At 36.8% G+C, this 24,444-nt stretch overlaps 1 protein-coding gene across 4 annotated transcripts in view; it reads right to left on the bottom strand.

The window, feature by feature from the left end:
* The window catches only part of MRTFA (myocardin related transcription factor A), a 181,449-nt gene that overhangs the window by 113,685 nt on the left and 43,320 nt on the right, over positions 1-24,444 (bottom strand). For all 4 annotated transcript variants that reach the window (XM_045554845.1, XM_045554844.1, XM_045554846.1 and 1 more), the window contains one exon: positions 2,363-2,624. Coding sequence is in view for 1 of the 4 variants with exons in the window: in XM_045554840.1 (XP_045410796.1) it covers positions 2,363-2,624 (262 nt within the window). In the remaining 3 variants the exon portion in view is untranslated. The remainder of the gene's footprint in view (positions 1-2,362; positions 2,625-24,444) is intronic.

Genomic DNA, 24,444 nt, shown 5'->3' with positions numbered 1-24,444 from the left:
CAAGTACAACGCCCTGGGACAAGACCATGTTTGATGTGTTCAGGAAATAGCAAGAAAGTCAATGGGGCTAGAACAGAGTACAGTGAGGTAGGGTATAGCAGTAAGAAATGAAGTCAGAGAGGATACCAGGGCCACATCGTGAGAACCATCATTAGCCTCACAGGACGGCAATGAAGGGTATTGGGAGGAGTGTAGAAATGTCTGATTTCAGTTTCAAAGTCTCACTCATTGATGAGTGGAGAATTCCAATCACAATATAGAGTGATAAAGTATAATGATAAAGGCTTGACATTTCTACCCCAGCGTCAAACTGAAAATATTTATAAAAATATACCATTTATAATGTTACAATGTGCACCCCAAAAAGGTACCCAGGAATAAACTTTAACAAGTATTTGTATGACTTTTATGGAGAAAGTCATAAAACTCTGTGTAAGACATTAAATAAAACCTATTTAACTGGATATATAAAAATAATTAATGGACAGGAAGACCCAATATTTTAAAGTGTGCATTCTCTCCATTTGCCTATAAATGATATATTTCAAATCAAAATCCCAACAATTGCATCAAAAAACATATACAAGAATTCCATAGCAACATGGTTCATAATAGTGGCCAAATAAAATAACCTAAATATCCACCAATAGTAAAATGGACAAATAAATTTCAGTACATTCATAAAATGGATTGGTTACATAGCAATGGAAATAAACTACAACCACACACAATTCAATGCAGACGAATTTCAAAAACATAAAAGAGGCCATCAATAGAAGACACGCAGTATGACTCCATTTATACAAAGCTTAAAAATAAGCAAAACTAAACTATGGTGTTAGAAATCAGGATGGTAGTTTCTCTTTGGACAGGAAAGAGCATTGACTGGGAAGAAGCTCATGGGGGGAGGGTTCCGGGTGCTGATAATGTTTTATTTCTTCGCTAAGCAATAGTTACACACAGGTGTATTCACTTTGTAATAACTCAACAAGAACACAAGTTGTATGTGATTCTATATTTATATTATGCTTCAATAATAGGAAGTCTGTGATTTACTTTGAAATGCATCAAAAAATAAGATGGATCAATGGACAGATGAAAATATGTCATAAAGCAATTATAAAATGTTAATGATAGGATCTAAAAGATGGACACATACATTCGTTATAAAACTCTTTCTACTTTATTATATGTTTAAAATTTTTCATGATAAAATGTTAGAAAAAAAATCCCAATGGGTATTTTTTTGCAGAAATATCATGGAAAATTACAAGCGTAAGAATAGCCAGGACAACTTTGAAAAAGAAAAAGGCAAGAAAGACCTGTCCTAACAGATAGCAAGACTAATTATTAAGCAATAGTTACTAAAATGAGGTAGTACTGACACAGAGTGAGAGAGACAGAATAATGAAACAGAGGAGAGCCTAAAAACTAACTCATGCACACACAGAAACAGAATATGGCTGGCATGAAAGATCAGTAGGAAAAAGTAGAACTATTCAATACATGATAATAGGTTCAATTAGAATAAAATATTGAATATCTTTAATAACTCACAGGGAAAATAAATACTGAACAATAAACACAAGTTGCAGAAGAATACATATAATATAGTTTTCTCTTATATATATATTTGGGTTTAAACAATGAGAAACAATATTATATGAGTCAGGTGGTACTTGAACACATATTTGCTATATTCTTTATACCGTTTTTTCAAATCTTAAGTATTTCATAACAAATTATAATTTTTTTTAACTAAAAAAAGTTTGAGGTATGAGTACATGGTTTGTAAATGGTACTAAATGTAGTTTAATAGGCTGGAGCAAATAAATACTAGGAGTGGGGAAATGATAACAGAAGAACCTAAAGAAAGATCAGATCCTACAAAGCCCTGTAAACCATGCAAAGAAATTTATTTCGCTTTTGTTTTATCCCATAGCACAATCTCTGAAAAGTATTAAGCTACAAAGTTCTAAAAGATTACTCTGACAAGGTATACAGGATAGGGTAAAGCTTCCTAATGTTAGGGGCTTGTTTACCATTTAATCCGTAATCTTAGTACAGTTTATAATACATTAATATTTAATAAACATATACAATGAATTAATGAATTTGTGGAAGGAATGGGGTGGGGGAAGCAGAGAAGTAGGAAGACAAATTAGAAAGAAATTATAATAATCCAGGCAGGAAATGCTGGGCTTACAGTGAGCACCTAAACTTAACTGCTATTTCTCTATTTTATAAGAAACAGTAAGATAATAAGAAACTTTCAAAAGACATGAAATAAAGGACCTATAATATTATAAACATGAAGATCCTGGTTCAAATTAGGCAATGCAATAATTTCATATCTACTCACCATTCTTCCGCTCACTAAGTGGAGGCAAATTGGGATTCCTGCCAGGGTGGAGGCCTAGGGTCAGCTCGGGCTGCAGGGAGAGCTCCTGCAGTTCATTGGCAACAGCTTCGCTCTGGGGACTGGGTGCTGCAGATAGGGACACGAGCACTGGTTCATCATCATTTTCGCCAGCCCCTCCTCCGTCCAGCCCATTCACAGCAATGACGGAAGGGGGCAGGCACACCACACTGGAGAAATCCACTTTGGCTTTCGTGATGGCAACCTGAAAATGGAAGAAGAGACAAAAAGTTTAGATGATACCATGAAGAAACTATTCCATTTAGTACATGCTGAATACTAATATGTAAATTACATTACGGCCAAACTACTATTATACTTAAAAGCTTTTTATAAAGTAAGCTAACATCATTATTAAATATGCTCACAGAATGCACAAGATTTCAAGTGTGATACTGTCCCGCCCCCGCAACAAGGTCATTCAAGAGGACAAGAAATGAAATAAAATCAGCACACACACATAAAATGGGACAAAAGGCAATGGCAGTCAAGGAGAAATAGCTATGAGATAAAGATGACCTTCCAACTACCAAGGGAAAAATATCTGGAGAAATAGCAGCTAATGAGTGTCTACAACATACTCAAGTATCGTATTGTACCAATATAATCTGAGGGAGAAAATTCCTTTAGAAAAACAATTCCCAAGTCATTAGATTCCACAAAGAAATGTCAAAATAGAGATGTCTGTGTGGTGACAGGTATTAGCCCAAATATTTTAACCTACATGAATATTTAATCATAGTATGCAAGACTGACATATTAAAAACAAAACACCTATATACAGCTGTTACATACCCATAATAATTAAAAAATAAAAAAGAATACCTGGCAACATAAGAAGAATAAGTCTTTAAACATGACAAAGAATACATACAACAGGAAAATTTTTCAACGTGAGAATTAGTACTTAAGTGAATTAGGAATGTGTTCATTCACTGAATCCCATGCAGTTATTAAGAATAATTTTTATAAGGCATTTCTAATGTGGGAAATGTTTATTGTAAAGTCATGTTTAAGAAAAAATATAAAAATGCATATTCATATACAAAAATGTTACACTGAGAAAAAAAGACTTTAAGAAGTATACCAAAACACAAAACAGGGATTTTGTTTGACTGGACAATAAAAAATTTTTCTTTCTTTTTACTTTCTTATAGTTTCCAAATTTTCTCTAAAATATATCTATTGCTTTTATAATGAAAAGGCTATAGTTTCTATAGTTTTTGATCTATAAAGGGAGATTCCCTGGGAGTTCCCTGCAGACTTTGGTGAGGACTTTAGTCTAATTTGCTTCAGATGAAGAAACTAACAAAATATTGAACAGCCACAAAATGAAGAAAGGCTTTGAAAACTAAAAAGACCATTCCACTCTACCTTCATGTAAGGCAATATAGTGTGCCCAAACCTGACTGCAGTTCCGGTTGATGTACCTCATAAAATATAAACTAGCTTGGAAAATGTCCAGATGAGAGCAATTAAGATGGGGGATGACGTTATTAAGAATAAAGATAGTAAGACAGACTCTCTACTCCAAAAAAAAAAAAAAAAAAAAAAAAAAGCTGGACGAAGACTTGAGTAAAACAAAGGAAAAAAATATTTGGAACTCAGTAAAGGGAACTCAATATTCTCAGCGGTAGTATGGACAAACTTAGGAAAAGGGATTTTTAAGGGTCTGAACTACTTTAGGAAGTAAAAACAACAAATATCTACTAAGAAAATTCAGAATCTAACCTTCAAAGAATTTTTTTTTCCCTCTTGCCTATGATTTATCATAGTTTAAACCATGTCTCTGTATTGGAAAAAAACTATTATATAGAATTAATCCATTTGGCTCAGTACTCTTTTCCACTGAATCTGAAAGAGAATGTTTGTTTCCTTTAACAGGAGCCTTTTCAGACTAAAAACACTTCAATTTTGTGACACTTAAGGACCCCCTTGATGCCTAACCTTAGGGCAGCAGTCCTCAATACCTTTCTCTACCCTGATAAACATAAACACATACACACACATGCATGCATGCATATGGATGATGGCTTGGAACGTGTGTTTTTTAAAAAAAAACAAAATCTTAGTGAGTCCAAAAGGAAAAGAGAAAGAAGATGGTATCAAAACTTCAGCCCTAGGACCTAGGAAAAGTGGTTTCACACAGAGTAACAGGCTTTTAACAAACAGTTGTTAAATCATTAGGGATTATGAGAGTTCATATTTCTCATTAGAAAACTGAGAAATTTGGGCACAGTGGTTCACACCTGTAATCCTAGCACTCTGGGAGACTGAGACAGGAAAGAATGCTTGAGCTCAGGAGTTCGAGACCAGCCTGAGCAAGACCCCGTCTCCACTAAAAATAGAAAAATGAGTTGTGCGTCATGGTGCATGCCTGTAGTCCCAGCTACTCAGGAGAACTGAGGCAGGAGGATCACCTGAGTCCAGGAGTTCGAGGTTGTAGTGAGCTATGATGATGCCAGTGCACTCTATTGGGGGTGGGAGGAGAACAGAGAAATTTAACTGTGACAACTATGTATACAGTAGATAGGCCTTGCAAACAGTATTTACACATAACAGGCACTCAATAAATAGTTGGTGACTAAATGACTACACAAAGAGAGAAGCATATGAAAGATGCATAAAGAAAATCTGAGGACCAAGACAGGCAGGTCTTGGAGAAAATCTGGATGACACAAGGAAGACTGCATGAAACATACAGAAACAATAAGAATAATAAGGCCAAGGACAGGAACCAGCAAACCTCATACCACTGAAGTTCCAGAGCTAAACTGGTGGGCTAGAATCATAGTTTCATATAAAAGGTCCTTAACCAAACAGCAAATCCCCATTATTTGAGATTTAACTGATATCTGTGATACCAGAGCTTGGTGTGAGATTAAGTAAAATTTTATGATACTTGGCAGGGGGTGGGGGTGGGGTGGATAGAATAAACGAGTGGCAGCAATTTAACAGTATTTACCACATTAGGAGAAAAACTAATATACTATCTCATAATGTATAATGCTTTACACGATTACAAAAGAGACTAACGTCAAATTTTATTAAGTTAATAAATTATTTCTCACTTCAAATGAGTTATTTTTTTCATTAAAAATGTCCTGAAAACAGTGATTAACGGGTATAGAGTTTCAGACGAAAAAGTTCTAGAGTTCTGATGTACAATGTGAATGAATATACTTAACACCATGGAAATGTATACTTAAAAGTGGTTAAGAGATGAATTTAATGTTATATTTTTTAAACACAATAATTAAAATAGAGCCTGGCAAAAAATAATTTACTAAGTTAACTCATTATTCATTGAGCTTGAAAGAATAAAACCATACATTCCTTTTTTTTTTTTTTTTTTGAGACACAGTCTCACTCTGTTGCCTGGGTTAGAGTGCCCTGGCATCAGCTTAGCTCAAAGTAACCTCAAACTCCTGGGCTCAAGCAATCCTCCTGCCTCAGCCTCCTGAGTAGCTGGGACTACAAGCATGCGCCACCATGCCCGGCTAATTTTTTCTATATATTTTCAGTTTTTTCTATTTTTTTTAGTAGAGACGGGGGTCTCACTCTTGCTCAGGCTGGTCTCGAACTGCTGACCTCAAACGATCCACCCGCCTTGGCCTCCCAGAGTGCTAGGATTACAGGCGTGAGCCACCGTGCCTGGCCTCTTTTTTTTTTTTTTTAAATAGATGGGGTCTCACTATGTTGCCAAGGCTGGTCTCAGGTGATCATCCCATTTTAAGCCTCCCAAGTAGGTGGGAGCTAGGACTGTAGATGTGGGGTACTACACTCAGCTATATTCTTTAAAATGTTCTTAAATTTACTTTTCACTAATTCAGAATAACCTTCCTCCTATTACTTTGAATAATATATATCTTTATTGCTGGAATTCAGATATTTGACATTTACATGTGTTACTATTCTCAAGATATGTGTCACATGATATCATGATTTTTCTAATGAAGCATGAAGTTTAACTGCATGAGTCTGTGATTCTGGTATGCACTTAGTGCATATAACCAGTATTTCTAGAAATGTAAAGGTTAAAAAGTGATGTTTCTTAGAACACATACATTTTTTATAGATGACAGAAAGAAATATCAAATTCTGTAGACCTGAACCATGATTGTGCCCAACACTGCCCAGAATAAAAGAAAAAGCAATCTGAAAAACTGTTTTAGCAAGTGTTTCATTCAGAATTCATTTTAACAGCTTAGTAATTAAGTTCCATATTTACAGAATCATTATTTAAGGGCTTAAAGAGGTCACTTACAATTTATATATACATTACATATATAGACACACACACTTACTTTACCACATATTTTTATTGGGTAAATTATATGCTATGGTGGTATTTGTTAATTTAGGAACTTCAAAAGTTTCAGGATATATCCATTAAAACACTAATATTAAATTGTATTACAATAAAATGCTTCCATAAAGACCATGGGGCATGGAGTGGGGAGTAGCAATGGATGAAACAAGTGGCAGAATGTTGATAACTGCAGAAACTGGGTATTAGGTATATGGAAATTCATCATACTCATTCTCTCTATATTTGTGTATATCTGATAACATTCTTATAATGTTTTTAAAAAATAAGACTCTTCCTTAGAACAAACGGAAGATTTGGTGAGACATAAAGCAAGGTTTCCTTAACCTTGACCTTAGGAAATAGACCAGAAGTTAAATATAAGCCTGACAAAAGAAAATAATTTAGCATAAAATATATACATTGGAAAGATTTATTTCTTTAGCAAACACTCTACTCTCTACTCATTTTGAAACAGCCCACAAGAGAAAATCCCATTAAACTATGACAATGTAGAGACAAGATCCAAAATGTTGAGGTATGGCCACTGTGGGTTAAATCCCTTGCACCAATTCCTGAATACTCCTAAAATATTATTTACTGTAAAATTTGCATATTTTAGTGTTATAAATTTATAATTCTACTAAGTGCAAGATCAAACATTCTTTTTCATCAAAGGATCACTAACTCTAATTTCTGTGCTGCTGATTCACATCAATCTTTAGCAGCCAGAAGAAAAACAACATGGGGGCAGGGTCATCTCCCACAACCCATCTGTTTCCCTCCCTTGCTGGCCTGATTCTGCCTCATCTTTTCTCCACCCCACCCCCTTTTGGGCTGCATGCCTTCTGCCAGTACAGAGCAACATATGTAACTGGAAGCAACAGCACAAAATGTGTTAGAGAAATGGAAGCACTCACACAATTACTGATAACTCTAAAAAGTTAAGTACCAGCAGGATTCTTTATTATGACCAAAGACAAAGAGGTGGTTTCATGCAACCAAATGGTATGGTTCTTCTGAAAAAAACTTTTTCTGTATAAAAATTATTTTTAATCAATTAATGAACCTCCTTTTAGCTGGACAGATTTTTAACTGCCTTGATTTATTTTCAATGTAGCAGATAAACCAAACCTTGAAAATTCTTACTGTCTTAAGCAGATCTGTGTGTGTGTGTGTGTGTGTGTGTGTATGTGTGTGTGTGTAAAATCTGACATGAAGGAATTCAAATCAACTGAACAACTACTTCTGAGAGCTTACTATATATATTCTAGGTACTGCCCTAGGGCTTGCAGAAGATGAGGAAAACATCAAGTCTTGGCTAACTAACTGCCCTTATCTCTGTCACTACCAGCGCCATCATCTTCAGCTGTCTTAAAAACTACAAGACTTCTAAAGATGGCAAAGAAAAGGCCTTTCTGTTCCCTCTTCATCTTGGAAATCATCTGAAAACAAGGAGTACAAGACACAGAAAAATATAACAAAACAATGGAAAGCACATGGAAGACTGGTGAGACAGATTAAAGATGGCTGCAAATTCCCTCTTCTCCCTCTCACTGATGGGTGGGTGGGGTCTATTTCCCCTTCCCTTAAATCTAAGCTGGCCTCTGCCTTGACCAATGGAGTACAGTGAAACTGATGATATGCCAGTTCCAGGGCTAGACTTTAAGATAACTGGCAGCTTCTACCTTAGTCTCCTGGAGCCCTGTCCCTCCCTTGTAAGAAGTCCACCTACCCTGCTGTATATGTCACAGGAGAATGTCTCAAGACTACACAGGAAGGCAGAGGGGTCCAGCTGAGCCTAGCCTTCCAGACATCACCACCTAGGTGTCAGGCATGTGAGCAAAGCCATCCTAAACATTCCAGACAAGCCTAGTCACCTGCTGAATGCCACTAAGTGATCCCAATTAATACTACATGTACCCAGGTTAACAACATATGGAGCAGAAGAATCTCCAAGCTAAGCCCTGTCCTAATTCCTCACTCACAAAATGGTGATAAATAATAAAAGACATCAAACTTCTCAAAAACAACATTGGAAACTAAATGATAGTGGAGTAATGCCTTCAAATTCTGAGAAAAAAATATTTTCAAACTAGAATTGCTTACACAACCTAACAACTACCAATAAAGTGTGAGGGCGTTCCAAGTGATAAAAAAAATTTGCCTCCCAAGTAAACTTTTCAGGAAGCTATTCCATGATATATTCCACCAAAACTAGAGACTAAACAAAAAAAAAGAAAAAGACATGGGATCCAATTAACAGGAGCTCCAACACAGGACAGAAAGAAACACAATTCCTAGAATGAAGGTGAAGATAAATACTAGGGCAACTACTCAACAGCAGGCTAAAAAAGCCATGAGTCCAGATTAGAGCAGGGGGATAAGAAGCACCAGTAGGAAATCTCCAGGGGGAAAAAATCAGATAAATTATCTAACAGGTTTAACCACGTAGAAAATTGTACTTGAGAACCTCAAAGGGTATGGGAAGAATCAGGATACTGATAAATAAAATTAAGCAAAAATTTCAATACAGGTAATTATCCCATCCAAGCACTAACCGGGCCCGACCCTGCTTAGCTTCTGAGATCAGAGGAGATCGGGCATCTTCAGGGTGGTATGGCCGTAGACAATACAGGTAATTACCAGTTCCAGAAAAACAAAAAAATTATCTAAGAAAAGGTAAATAAGGTAAATAAAATCATAATATAATATTTGACTAAGCATTAATATTTATACATTTATACAATAATAATGTTAACACTAAACTAGATTTAAACAAAAATTATAATATAACCTCATTGGGAAGATGGCAGAAAGGAAGGGAGCTATGAGACAACTAAATTTTCTTCTACTATAATAGGTAGTCAATAGATAAGGCCTAAAACTGCTGAATCAAGAAACCAAAGTATACACATATTTAGAAATATGGAGGTGAATAACAGAAGAAACTTGAGTTTTAAGTGGTTGCCTCAAAGTATTATAGTAAAATTGCAGGGTAGGTAGACTTATAGATATCAATATAATTCTCAATTAATTGGGGAACCAATGGTGACAAACACCCTGATGGTCCATAAATTATCTGCCCTTTGCTCACTTAAGCTCGTCCTGATCATTATACAGGGAGTCATTCATCCAAGTTTCTCCTCTTCCTCCAACAAAATGGGTAACAGTAACAATGTAACACTGCCTCTTTAGGAGGTGAATAGTATTTGTTAATTTACTATGTATATTAACCTCACAACCACATCATATATATAAAACCAACACAGATACAGGGAAAAAAAAGAAGAAAGAGAGTTCTGTCACACGTAGGTATCTATGTTTAAATAGAAATACAGAGAAGATCAGAAAAAGCTTTCTGAGAGGCAATAGTATTTGACAATAGTCTTCTAAAAAATGGATAAGATTGACAGGATTCGTGTATTTTTCACTCAGTCTTTCAGTAAGTATTTACTGAGTACCTACTACATGCCAGGTACTGTCCTAGGTGCTGGGGGTTACAGTGACTAAAACAAAGTTCCTGCCCTCAAGGACCTTATATTCTACCAGAAGACATAACTATATGAACAAAAACAGCTGTGAGAAAATGTGGAGTATGGTTCGAAAGGCCAATCCAGTTTGGCAGATCATATGGTTGAAGTACGAAAAAATTAATATGACAGTGAAGAATATACTCAATTGGAAAAGAGAAATATGACGTGGGGGAGGGCGAGGGTACAAAGCTACTTCATTAGGGAAAGTATAACGTGTTGAGACCATGAATTTGGTTAGTTAATGTAGAAGGAACTGCCACACAACATAACGTGGCAAAGAATAGGAACTCAAATCTTTGTTGAATTAATGCTGAATGAATGCAGACTGGATTTATACGAGATAGGATGTGTTTGTATTTGGTTGTGGAGGATGGAGGAGAGAGAGGTATCAAGATGACTCCAAAGTTCTAAGCCAGAGTGACCACTAGAATAGTATTTTGCTAACAAAAACATGCAAAAGAAGAAGAATTTTATTTGAGGGGATAAATTTGACTTTGTATGTTGGGTCCAGGGGCCAAAGCCAAAAACGAAAATGTCATTTGGGTTTTCATAAGGTACATGAGAAAGAAAACAGGGAAATGAAGACAGAATGAAATAGACAATAAAGATTGTAAGAATAGGAAGAGAATGACAGAAAAAAGCAGGGAGAGTATGAGAAAGAAGTTGAGTTAAAAATGTAAGGGAATGGGCTGGGCACGGTGGCTCACGCCTGTAATCCTAGCACTCCGGGAGGCCGAGGCAGGTGGATCGCTCGAGGTTAGGAGTTCAAGACCAGCCTCAGCAAGAGCAAGACCCCGTCTCTACTAAAAAAAAAAAAAAAAAATAGAAAGAAATTATCTGGCCAACTAAAATATATATATAGAAAAAATTAGCCGGGCATGGTGGCGCATGCCTGTAGTCCCAGCTACTGGGGAGGCTGAGGCAGCAGAATCGCTTAAGCCCAGGAGTTTGAGGTTGCTGTGAGCTAGGCTGACGCCACAGCACTCACTCTAGCCTGGGCAAGAGAGCTAGACTCTGTCTCAAAAAAAAAAAAGTAAGGGAATGATAAATTGCTATCAAACCTAACTCAGTTGATAACTCAAGAATTCCTAGTCTCAGGTGGCCTACTTTGGATCCTGGACCATCCCTCTGGCTCCTAAAATTATCATATACAGCTGAGTATCTAATTACATATCAGCACTTTCTACTCACCCTATTTTAGAAGAAGCTCAATAAAGCTGTAACTTTATAATGCTGAGGGGCAACCAGCTGTCACCAAACTTAAAGACACAAGTAATCTCAAGGGCTTATGTAAAGGGACATGAACTCACCAGCTGGAAGTAGAAATAAATAAAAACAGAAGTAAAATATGTATTTTATCCCCAAGCTCAACCCTTTTATTGACTACTTCTCTACACTTTTCCCAACTAGCCCCTGCCAGATATCCATAACTTTGCGCATAATCTAATGGTGTTAGGTATACAAGGGAACATGTTCCCTTCACTAAGCAACACAAAAAAAACTTTTCAGTTTTATGGTACCCGAGACAACCTTCTAGGGTAGACATGACTTTCATTAATTCACTCAACAAATATTTACTGATCAGGCACTGTTCTAGGCACTGGGAGTACAAAAGATAGAAAATACCCCAGCTTTCACGGGGTTTACATTATAGTGGGAGAAACATATAAATGAAAGTAAATAAATATATAATAAAATAATTTCAGATAACGGTAAGTGTTATATGCCTGGGGACCAGGTGGCTAATTTAGATTAAGTGGTCAAGAAAGGTCTCATTGAGGAGATCAATATCAGAGTAAGACTTGAATAACCACCAACACTTAATGAATGTTTATTATATATGAGGTACTTTATGTGTAGGTACTCAATCTTCACAACACTAAGAGGTGTATTTACTTATATTATCCAATTTTTTATAGCTAAAGAAACTGAAAAATTAAATAACTTGATCCCAGCCAGTCAGGCTTCAGAATCCATACCTCTAATAACCACGCAATCAGACTATGCCTGAATTTGACAAGAAATAGTCAGCCATGCAGAAGAAACAGCACTCTCTACTCAAACTATTTTTAAAAAGCTCTATAAAGGTGTAACTTTACGCAAGTTCAAAGGCCATGAGGTGGGAATAAGCTTGGCATCTTGAAGGAACTGAAAGACCAGCATGGGCAGAGAAGAGAGAGAATGGGGAGAAGTATATTCTAAGAACAACTGGATGCCACTGGGAGGTTTTAAGCAATGGAGTGATACGATCTGATTTACCTTTTGAAAAGGTCACATTGGCAGATGTGTAGAGAAAAGATTGTAGGGGAGCTGTTCACTTTAGCCTGTCACCTGACTTTGAGTTTGGTATAATTTACTATTCCGCCTGGCCCCCTAATAGCAATGTAATAGTGTTGTCTTTTTTAAAAATTATGGTATGTGACCTGTCTCTTAATATATCATATCACTGAGTGTGGCAATGTGACCTCGAGCAAGTCAAAGAAACATTATGGTAGCTGTCCTGCTATCATGAAAGATCTTCTAAGAAAGTATTCTGAAAAGTACAGAGAGATTAACTACAAAGTAGTATTTTGTTGCAAACATTTAAAAGAAAACTGACAATCTGCCTTAAATTGCCCCTCACCTCCAAAAAGGCTGCTTGAAATTTAAAGCACTATTTTGACAAGATGACTTCATTACATTCCTTGAACTTTATTCATGCCCACAAACACTACAGGTATGCTTTCCTTATGATTCTGAATCCCTCTTCTATGGTGTTCAAATGTGTTCCAATTTCTATTAATAAATGTGGAATTCTATTTGGTTTTTAGAGATTTCTTATCTAAGAGATAGAGTAATGCATATTTAGAAGTCCATATGCTAAGTATAAAAGACCCAAATAAATTTAAATATGATCTGAACATATTTTGTGTGTTGACCTACAAAGTTATGTAATCTGTTATGAGACAATTTTGAGGTTAGGAACTCTTCAGTCAATTTTACTCTTATACCAAAACCTTATACACCAATAAGCCAGGACAAACCTGAAATGTTGCCAGGCCACAGAAAACCTGCCATACAGAAAATCTACCATAATAATCCTGGCTCAGGTATGAATAATATAAAAAAGACCAGTTATTTTTGAAAGTATTAACTTTGGAATGAAAAACTTGTTGAGACAAACCGCACTTAGGATGAAGGCAGGGAACAGATGGGGAAAAAGGAAGGCATTTACAGTATTGTGCTTTGTTTCCACACTACAATGGAGCATTTAAAGAGAAGCCTTATTTTCCAGCGCCAGAACCCTCATATCCTTAGGTTTATGGATGAGCTTCTCTCTCACTATGTCAATAATATGCTCCTACTTTACAAAAGGAACCATGAATATTTTCTAAATTCTTAAGCAAATGTTTTTAAACCACTGGGAATAAAATATCTTGCCATTAAAAAAGAAAGAAACTGTCATACTTTTTAAGGAATATCCAAATACAGGAACATATACTCAGAGAAAAGTATATATTTGAAGTTGTAGTGTGTCTATGGGTCAACCAAAAGAGGTCAAGCCTATATAGCTCTTTAGCATCTACTGGTGCCACAATGAGGGACTCTCAGGACAACGCACCCACTGATGACAGTAGTGCTGCATCAGAGCCAAAACACTAAGGCAACAGCCAGCATGTTCATGAATTATTCTTCCAATTACACTTTAATTGTAAAAACTAGTTTATTAATTAAATTAATCTACCCTGGTAAGATCAGTTACCACATAGAAAACAATGGCTTTTCACAATACCTTCATGGAATACAGTACAAAATTCATGTTTAAAAATGCATTTTCACTTTCTCATGGTTATTAAATGCTTCAGTCAAGACAGAACCTCTGAAACTATAATGAACATTGAAAATTTAAATAAAAACAGCTCCTTAGTCATGGCTCATTATTATTCCCTCCTGACATTCTCTTGCTTCAAATAGTATTACTCTTAGCCTATTAATATTCTGAAAAAGGTGCTGAGAATTTCTAATGGAGTGAAATGTACCAGATATTTTCATACCATTTAAAACTCAGCACAATTATATTTAAAGCTTTAAAACAAAGAAGGGCTGGGCTCGGTGGCTCATGCCTGTAATCCCAGCACTTTGGGAGGCCAAGGCAGGAGGATTGCTTGAGGGTAGGAGTTCAAGACCACCCTGGGCAACATAGTGAGACCCCTGCCTCTACAAAAAATTTTTTAAAAAATTAGCCAGGCATAGTGGTGCACACCTGTAGTCCTAGCTATCGGGAGGCTGAGGCAGAAGGCTTGTGTCCAGGAGCTTCAGGCTGCAGTGAGGTATAATCGAGCCACTGCACTCCAACCTGGATGACAAAGTGAGACCCTGTCTCTAAAAAAATAAAAATAAATTAAAAAAAGAGGGAAGATAGGAAAAATAGATGTCTTTGCCTTTACTCTCTAACAAAGCAAATAATACAGCAAAAGCATTCACATCACTGCAGGAGTTTCCACATTACAACTACATCTAAGAGCAATTATTATAGAATTTATAAAATGCAAAGAAACACAGCTGCACCAGTCAGCAGTCGGTGCTGTGCACCTTGAAGGCATTTGTGTAGGCAACAAGCATGGTGTAGATAACAAAAAAAGAAAAGGTAAACACACACCAGCATACAAATCTCCAAATATCTCACTGTCCTATCTTAAAACAGAAAGGTTCTAAATCAACCAAGGAGAAAGCACACTGGTGATCCATAAAAGAGAAAAACCATCTGAATGAAGTAACTCAGATGCCTTAGATGGCATGAAGATAAGAACATAATAGGAAGAGAATTATAAGCCTTTTTAAATATTAGAGACTACCAATAAGAAACAGAGAGTGAACACTCAACTGAGAGCTGCTTTAGGGGCACCTTCAGGAGTAAGCACTATGGTAGAAGACATCGAGACCAAAATCAAGAACTACAGGACTGCCCCTTTAGCCACTTCCCTAACCAGACCCGGACCGGGAACTGCTGGCAAAACTACCTGGACTTCCACCACTGCAAGAAGGCAATGACTGCTAAAAGGGTGGTATCTTTGTGTGCGAATGCTACCAGTATATGTTGAAGTCCCTCTGCCCCATATCCTGGGTCTTATCTTGGGATGATGACCAGGAAGATGGCACAGTCCCTGGAAAGTTCTAAACTGACTCTACCCATCCCTCCTCTGTCCTCAGTTCTTCTTCAAGGGTGGTAAAGGAGGACCTAGGTACGTGGTGATCCCTGCCCTGGGACCCTGAATCATTACTTAACTGAAAATAAAAACTCACTGGAAAGAAAAGAAGAAAGAAAAGAAAGAAACAAGGAATAAAATAACCTCACCTAGGGCCAGGCATGGTGGCTCATGCCTATAATCCTATTAATAGCACTTTGGGAGGCTGAGGTGGAAGGATCTCTTGAAGCCAGGAATTCAAGACCAGCCTGAGCAAGGGCAAGACCCCATCTCTACAAAAAATAGAAACATTAGCCAGGCATGGTGGCACGTGCCTGTAGTCCCAGCTACTTGGGAGGCTGAGGCAGGAGGATTGCTCGAGCCCAAGAGTTTGAGGTTACAGTGAGCTATGATGATGACACCACTGCACTGCAGCACTCCAGCCTGGGGGTGGGGGGGGACACCTCACCTAGATCATTTTGGCAGGAACTGGAGGTTGTTGCTCAATATTCATTCTCCCCTCTTCCTAGTAAAAGAAAACCTGAGTTTTAGCTAATGCGTGCCAGAATGAAGACTATATTTCCCAGTCTCCCTTACAGCTAGCTGTGACCATGTGACTGAGTTCAAGCCAATGGGTACAAATAAAAGTATTTTGTGAGGAGCCATTTATTACAAGCAAGGGATAGTTACAGATTCAGGAACAAGTTTGTACTGAAAAATATAAAAATTATTGGACAGGCTGCATCTGCTGATTAAACTTTATCATAGGTATGTATGTATAGGAAAAAACATTGTATATATGAGGTTCAGTACTATCCATGGTTTCAGGCATCCACTGGGTGGGTGTCTTGGAATATATCACCCACAGATAAGGAGGGACTACTGTATATTTGTTTTGTTTTGGGTTTGTTTTTTTTGTTTGTTTGTTTTTTTTTTTTGAGACAGTGTCTCACTCTGTCACCCAGGCTGGAATGCAGTGGTATAATCACAGGTCACAGCAACCTCAAACTCCTAGCATCCAGTGATCCTCCCACCTCAGCCTCCCACAATGCTGGGGTTACAGGCGTGAGCAACTGCGCCCAGCTAAGATGAAATTTAAATGCTAGATTTAGATACACAATATTGAGATATGTCCAGGTATTTTTTCAGAAAAATAATTATACTCACCTCAGAGTAAATTTTAAACTGAAAAAACAGTCTTTGTCAAAATTAGTCCAATTTTTAAAAACTTATTTTCTTTCCAGATGAATAGCAATAAAAAATTAAATGGTACATTAAATGCTAAACAATGTCCCATACCTCTGATTCAAAAAGCTTTTACAGACTACATTATCTCCATAGCTCAACTATCACAAAGTCAGGTGATATAAACAATCTATGGTGACTTTTTTTCAGCCAATATGGTGATGAACAGCATGAGTATTTTAGTAAAGAGTGTCTGATTTTAAAGGCCAACACTACCACTTACTAGGTCAAACAACCTTAGACTAATTACTTATTCTCATGGGTATAAAGTAACTCTCACAGAGTTAACTGTGAGGATTGAATGACATAATATGAGAATGTTATAATACACTTATGACAATGTTAACAAAGAACTTGACAAATATCTTCAAGTAATTTTTTCTAATTGAAATGTATTATAGTCAAATGATAGTCTTTTGTAGGATTCTTACAAATGCATAGATTTAATTTTTTAAAAAACAAAAAATAACAGGTGCTCTTTGATAAATTACTAATCTCAGTAACTTTTGGGTGAATGCTGATAATCCTAGCATCTCTCAAAATTTTCCCATATGTATACCATAAATTTATTTTCCCCACCTTTTAAAGGGACAATACAGGGGATTCTAAACATGGTATAAATCTGGTATCCCTTAGATTACCCTGTTAAGAAGAGACACTATGTTTTCAAGCTCAGACTTTGGCTTAAATTTCAAATTATTCCAAAAATGGAGTTTGGAGAAATTACACTAATATTCTTTGCATACCACCAGATTACCACCTTCAATATATCAAGTAAACCTTCTGGCCGGGTGCGGTGGCTCATGCCTGTAATCCTAGCACGCTGGGAGGCCGAGGTGGGAGGATTGCTTGAGCTCAGGAGTTCGAGACCAGCCTGAGCGAAAGAGAGACCCCATCTCTACTAAAAATACAAAAAAATTAGCCAGGTGTGGTGGTGCATGCCTGTAGTCCCAGCTACTCAGAAGGCTAAGGCAGGAGAATCACTTGAGCCCAGGAGTTTGAGGTTGCAGTGAGCTACAACGACGCTACTGCACTCTACTCAGGGTGACAGAGTGAGACTCTGTCTCAATAATAACATAAATAAATAAAATTAAAAATATAAAAATATCTACTAGGAAAAACCTCCAATATAATGAATAACTAGTTTGTTTTCTGTCACATTAAGATCATTAATAAGACTGAACAGAAGACTATAGCTAAGCCCAAACATTCCTGACATGAATATGTTTCCAACCTGAAGGACTTTATTTTGGAATGGGATGAGAGAACACCTTTTAAAGAATGCTATGTACTTAGCAGACATTAACCATTTTAGCTGACAATGACCAAATGCAGCAAAATAAATACATAAAATAAACCACCACCTTGGCCCCAAACATGACATGTTTATGTAAACACTTCTAAACATCTCTGGGGTACTACCCATCTCTGACATGCCTTCAATAGCCAGGTGGAAAAGGAGAGGGCAGAGATAAAGAAAACCATCCCTGTTCAATCTAAATGTGATCTTTTTAAACCATTGCCTGGTAAAACTCCTTAGAATTCCTGATCTTTTCAATAGAACTATTCACCCCCACCCGCATACCCCAGCTCAAAAAACACTGCTCTGGGGAAAAGTCTAATTTGGAAACTCAATCTAAAATATAAAAACACAATAATTTCTTGGGGAAAAAAGAAAATGAATGCAGGAGAGGAATAGTCTCTGTACTAAACAGAAGAGCTCATAGTAACATCCTTTCCTCTAAGAAAGACAAAAAAGAGCTGGGCACCATGGCTCATCCCTATAATCTGAGCACTCTGGGAAGTCAACACAGCAGGATTACTTGAGACCAGCCTGAGCAACACAGAGAGATCCAGTCTCTACAAAAAATTTTTTTTAAAAATTAGCCAGGCATGGTAGAACACACCTACCTGTAGCCCCAGCTACTTAGGAGGCTAAAGTAGGAGGACTTTTTTTGAGGCTGCAGTGAACTATGATTGTGCCACTGCACTCCAGCCTGGACTACACAGCAAGACTTTGTTTATTTAAAAAAAAAAAAAAAGAATAACAGGAAACTGGTCTAATTAAGAAGAATATCCAGAGCCAAGTCTACTATTTAAGATGAATATTAAGGAATTTCCAAGTCTTGTGAAGGCATGTGTTATCTGGTGCTATTTCTCTTAAGATTTAAGACAAACAGCTAAAATAATTCTCATAATCTACCCCTCACTCCATTCTTCAGTTTCTTTAGTTTTAAAATCCTCATCCCCAGAAGCTCTCCAAAAGCATACTTCCATCTAGTAATTTACACTTTGCTATTATAAACAGTAAATATTTTAAATAATAACATTCATAACAATAAATTTTTAAGTCATCAAACAATGTGGTAAGTACTTGCCAGTACCATTCTGGTTTACAGCCTTCCTTAGAATCAAAGTGTGTGTAAAGAACATTTTAAAGAGAGCACTATGACCCTTGTTGGGCAATATTCTCACACCACCACCAAAGACACAGATGCTCTCACAAAGGAAAACCAAAGTCCTAACTATAAAATATAAAAACCCATGCACTTTAAGAATTCAGTCATGCCAATCACTAATGTGTTATTGCATAACACTACTGTGTTGGTCAAACATTTTACAATCAAGGAAAAAATAATCAAAATATGGATAAGTGAGGATATTAAAATAAAAACATAAGATAGGAACCACATACATTGCACTTTTTCAAAAATTAATTTAATGACCATTAGGATTAATCATTTCTATGACAGTAAGTACAAAAACATGTAAAAAAAAATGTGTAAGTCGCCTGATTTTTTTAAACTTACATCATCTGATTTTTTCACTTTTTAAAAATTTTTGGTTGAGTTTATTTAAAATACAGAAAAGTGAAATTATAATACTATAACAAACCCAAATATAACAATTATAACATACTGCCATATTTGCTTCTGATTTTAAGAAAGAGAATATTGCAGATAAGTTGAAGTTTCTGTGTTCATTCCACTGTCCTCTCTCCTTCAGAAGTCAACATCCTGCTGAAGTTAATATATCTTCTTCTAATCCAAGTTTTTAAAATAATTTTGCAGCATTTATGTTTTCCACATATAACACAGTATTATTTTATTTTGTTTTAAATGATCATTAAGTGGTATCAAATTTAACTTTCTGTAACTTGCTTTATTTTTTCTCAACACAATGCTTCCAGGAGTTATCACTGTCGACACATGTAGACCTGATTTGTCCATTCTGACTCTATTAGAGTAATAAAATGCCATTGCTTGCTTATCCTCTATAGTTAGTTTCCAAACTCTTCTTATTACAAATATAACTGAAATAAAAATGCTTGTAGTGTGTTTACTGTGGCATAAATGCAAGGTTCACCCTATAAGGTATATACCTTGAACTGCTGGCTCATAAGATATATTCATCTTCACCTTCACAAATCTTGCTAAAAACTTTCCATAGAGCTCTAATTTACTCACTCATCAGCAGTGTATTAGGGTTTCTCTGTCCCTACAACCTTGTTAACAATGGGTAGTATTAGATTTTATAATACTTGCAAAATTTAAGTGTGTAAAATAGTATTCCACTATTTGAGAATGAGCCAACTTCATACTTTAATATTATTAGACATATGGGCTTTCCCTTCTATGATACTTCTAATTCTAGATCATTATACGTATGAAATATGCAACTTATTCCTTTCTTATGTTCATCCATAGCATCAGACTCTACAGAATTTTACATCTGATTCAAGCTTTCAATAGAACAAAAAGTTTTTCTTTATTTATGATTTTCAAGTTGGCATAAGCCTTTAGGAAAATGATGATATAGGGTATCTTTAATCAAGACATTCCAATGTGTCAGAATGTCATACAGCTCTACTCAACAAAAAATGGTAGATATCTTCCCAGACAGACAATTTGGTCCTACTTGTCAAATGACAGCTTTATTGGGATATAATTCACATATCATAAAATCCATCCTTTTAAAGCATACAAAATTTAGAGGCTAGGCGGAGTAGCTCACGCCTATAATCCTAGCAACTTTGGGATGCTGAGGCAGGAGGACTACTTGAGGCCAAGAGTTTGAAACCAGCCTGGGAAACACAGCAAGATCCTCTCTCTAGACAAAAAAAAATTTTTTTAATTAGCAAGGCACGGTGGCGCATGCCTATAGTCCCAGCTAATTGGGAGGCTGAGGTGAGAGGATAATTTGAGCCCAGGAGTTCAAGGCTGCAGTGAGCTATGATCATGTCACTGCACTCTAGCATTTGCAGCCAAGACTCCATTTCTAAAATAATAATAAAAAAAAATAAAGTATACAAATCGGTGGTTTTTAGTAGTTTCACAAAGTTGTGCAACCATCACCACTATCTAATGCCAGAACATATTCTTTACCCTAAAAAGAAATCCTGTACCTGTTAATAGTTAGCTCTCCATTCCCCTCTCTTCTAGCCCCCAGCACTCACTAAATCTATTTTCTGTCTGTATGGATTTTCCTATTCTGGACATTTCATATAAATGGGATCATACAATATATAGCCTCTTATGATGGGCTTCTTTCCCTTAGTATGTTTTCAAGGTTCATCCATGTTGAAGCTTGTATCAGTACATCATTCATTTTCATTGCCAAATAATATTCAACTGTATAGCTATACCATTTATTTTATTTTATTTTTTTTTTTAGACAGAGTCTCACTCTGTTGCCTGGGTTAGAGTGCCATGGCATCAGCCTAGCTCACAGCAACCTCAAACTCCTGGGTTCAAGCAATCCTCCTGCCTCAGCTTCCCAAGTAGTTGGGACTACAGGCATGCGCCACCATGCCCAGCTAATTTTTCTATATATATATTTTAGCTGTCCATATAATTTCCTTCTATTTTTAGCAGAGACAGGGTCTTGCTCTTGCTCAGGCTGGTCTCGAACTCCTGAGCTCAAACAATCGCCCGCCTCAGCCTCCCGGAGTGCTAGGATTACAGGTGTGAGCCACATTTTATCAGTTGATATATCACATTTTATCAGTTGATAAACATGTAGGTTGTTTCTATTTTTTGCCTATTATGAAGAATGCTATTACAAATATTAGTGTATAACTTTTTGTGTTGACATATGTTTTCAATTCTCTTGGGTATATATCAGTAAACTGGGACTGGAATTGCTGAGTCACATGGTATCTGTTACACCATCCAACTTTACTTAATTAATTTTGAGACACGGTCTCACTCTGTCATACAGGCTGCAGTACAGTGGCTCCATCATACCTCACTGCAGCCTTGAACTTGTGGGCTCATGGGATCCTCTTGCCTCAGCCTCCCAGGTAGCTAGGACTATAGGCTCATGGCACCAGGACCAGATAATTTTTTTATTTTTTGTAGAGACAGGGGTCTCATTATGTTGCCCAGGCTAGTCTTGAACTCCTGGCCTCAAGCAATTCTCCTGCCTCAACCTCCCAGAGTACTGGGATTACAGGCATGAGCAACCACACCCAGCCTACTATACAACTTTAACACTAAGCAAATTTTAGCATAATGACATGTATCAAAGATTGCTGAATTTCTATGAGTTGCTTTAATGTTCTTCCTAGAAGAAATTTATAAATTTATTTATAGTCTAAAAAAACTTCTCTAGGTCACTTCCTTCAATTCAGCCACAGAATAACACTTTTAATTCTCACATATACATACACACACCCTTCTCTACTATGGAAAGTAGTCTAACTTTGACTCCCTAGGAAAAGGTACTATGTAGTATTTGTTCACAAACCAGAGCAAACCTATCTAACAACATATGAAAACCATTAGCTCTGTTGAGATTACAATTATATTTGCCCAAAACTCAGTTCATTATATTACACAGACATAGAGTATACATACTACTGGTCTTTCTTTTTTTAATTTCCAAAAAGAATCACTTATTATTGTTTTTTCTGTATGGCCGTGAGTGTACAAGGGTGACCCAAGCACAGTGTCCTTAGGCACTACAATGGTAAGAGTCTCATTGGACTGAAACAGCTAATAAATTTTAGGGCACATGTTCTATTTCTTTTGACAAAGGAGGTAAAAAATAAACTTGTAGTCCCAGATACTCGGGAGGATCGTTTGAGCCCAGGAGTTTAAGACCAGCCTGCGCAACACAGCAAGACCCTGTCTCAAAACAAAACATAAAAAAGCCTTTAACAAATAGGGCAATGAAAGAACCTGAAAAGCCTGAGTGCTCTATTACTTATACTCTTTCCTGATTAAAAAACAAAAGCCAGCCTGGTGCAGTGGTTCACGCCTGTAATCCTAGCACTTTGGGCCGAGGCAGGAGGATCACTTGAGGCCAGGAGTTTGAGCCCAGCTTCTGAGCAACACACTGCTCAGAAGAAAAAGAAAAATTACCCAGGTGAAATGGTGAGGTGGCACAGGCCTATAGTCCCAGCTACTCAGGAGGCTGAGGCAGGGGAATTGCTTGAGTCCAGGAGTTTAAGGTTGCAGTGAGCTATAATGATGCCACTGCACTCTAGCCTGGGCCAAGAGAGCAAGACTCTTTCTCAAAAAACAAACAAACAAACAAACAAAAAAACACAGCCTTATCTTGCTTATTTTCATAGGACTTTAACAGATGTCTACCAATGCTCCCGATAACTTGAAGGCAAATATCATCACAGGGCAGCTCACTAGCATCTCAGAGAAAAAGCTGTAATGTTCAGTGAAAAACAAAGTGTAATAATGAAACCATAGCTCCCTATGTGACACTAGGGGCCCAGCTCACAAACCACACAGTCATAATTTTGGCAATCTTAACCTCATATTTTCCTACAAAACTGCCTCAAGATGAAAGAGGAGAGTTTATAACCCTCAAAGCAACAAACTACCTAGCTTTACCTCTGGCTAAATTAAGCACACTTAAGGCACAAAACATAATAAATAAAAGAGAATACTGCAAGGAATCCAACTTGCAACTCAATAAAAGCCATAGTAAAACAGAGCCCAGAAGACTCTAGGTGGACCATATCATCATGACCACAGAGCAGTTCAAAGAAAGTACACAGGAAGAAGCATCTTATCTCCATTTTTCACCCCATAGTGGTCTACATAGTATTTGTCATCTGCATAGTACTTTATATTAAGTATGAAATGTCTGATTTCCTTAAGTGCTAAGTTTGACAGTTGACTTATCTGACATTTCACTTTGACACTTCTTGTTTTATGTTTATTGTGAAGGGTCATCCTCAGTCTTTCAAACACAGGGTTTGGCCTATGATTATCTTTCAAATTTTTTTTGGAGCAATTTTTGTGAAACCACGGATAAGTCAACAATTTGTGTTATTTTCAAATATGAGTTCCATCGTGGAACCAATGCAGCACAGACAGCTCCAAATATCAACGAAGTGTTTGGGAAGAATGTGGCTGATGAATGTACAATATGCCGATGGTTTGAGAAGTTCCATTGTAGTGATTTTAATCTTGAAAATAAGCCACGTGGGTGACCTAAGACCAAGGTGGATAATGAGGAGCTGAAAGCTGTAGTGGAAGTGAATCCATCTCAACCTACCTATGCGTGAATTAGCAGCAAGGTTTGACTTTACTATTCCCACAATATTGGACCATTTGAAAGAAATCAGCAAGGTAAAGAAGCTGGATAGATGGGTACCACATGAATTAAACGAACATCAGAAGAGAAATCATCTCAAAGCTTGCCTTTCTTTGCTGTCACAACATAAAGGCGACTATACTGTTATACAATGAAAAATGGATTCTTTGTGACAATCACAAGCATTCGGTAAGATGGTTGGATAAAAAT

This window comes from Lemur catta, chromosome 6 (assembly GCF_020740605.2).
Source record: "Lemur catta isolate mLemCat1 chromosome 6, mLemCat1.pri, whole genome shotgun sequence".
NCBI lineage: Eukaryota > Metazoa > Chordata > Mammalia > Primates > Lemuridae > Lemur > Lemur catta.
The sequence above is the reverse complement of the archived record's forward strand: the minus strand, read 5'-3'. Positions and strand labels throughout refer to the sequence as shown.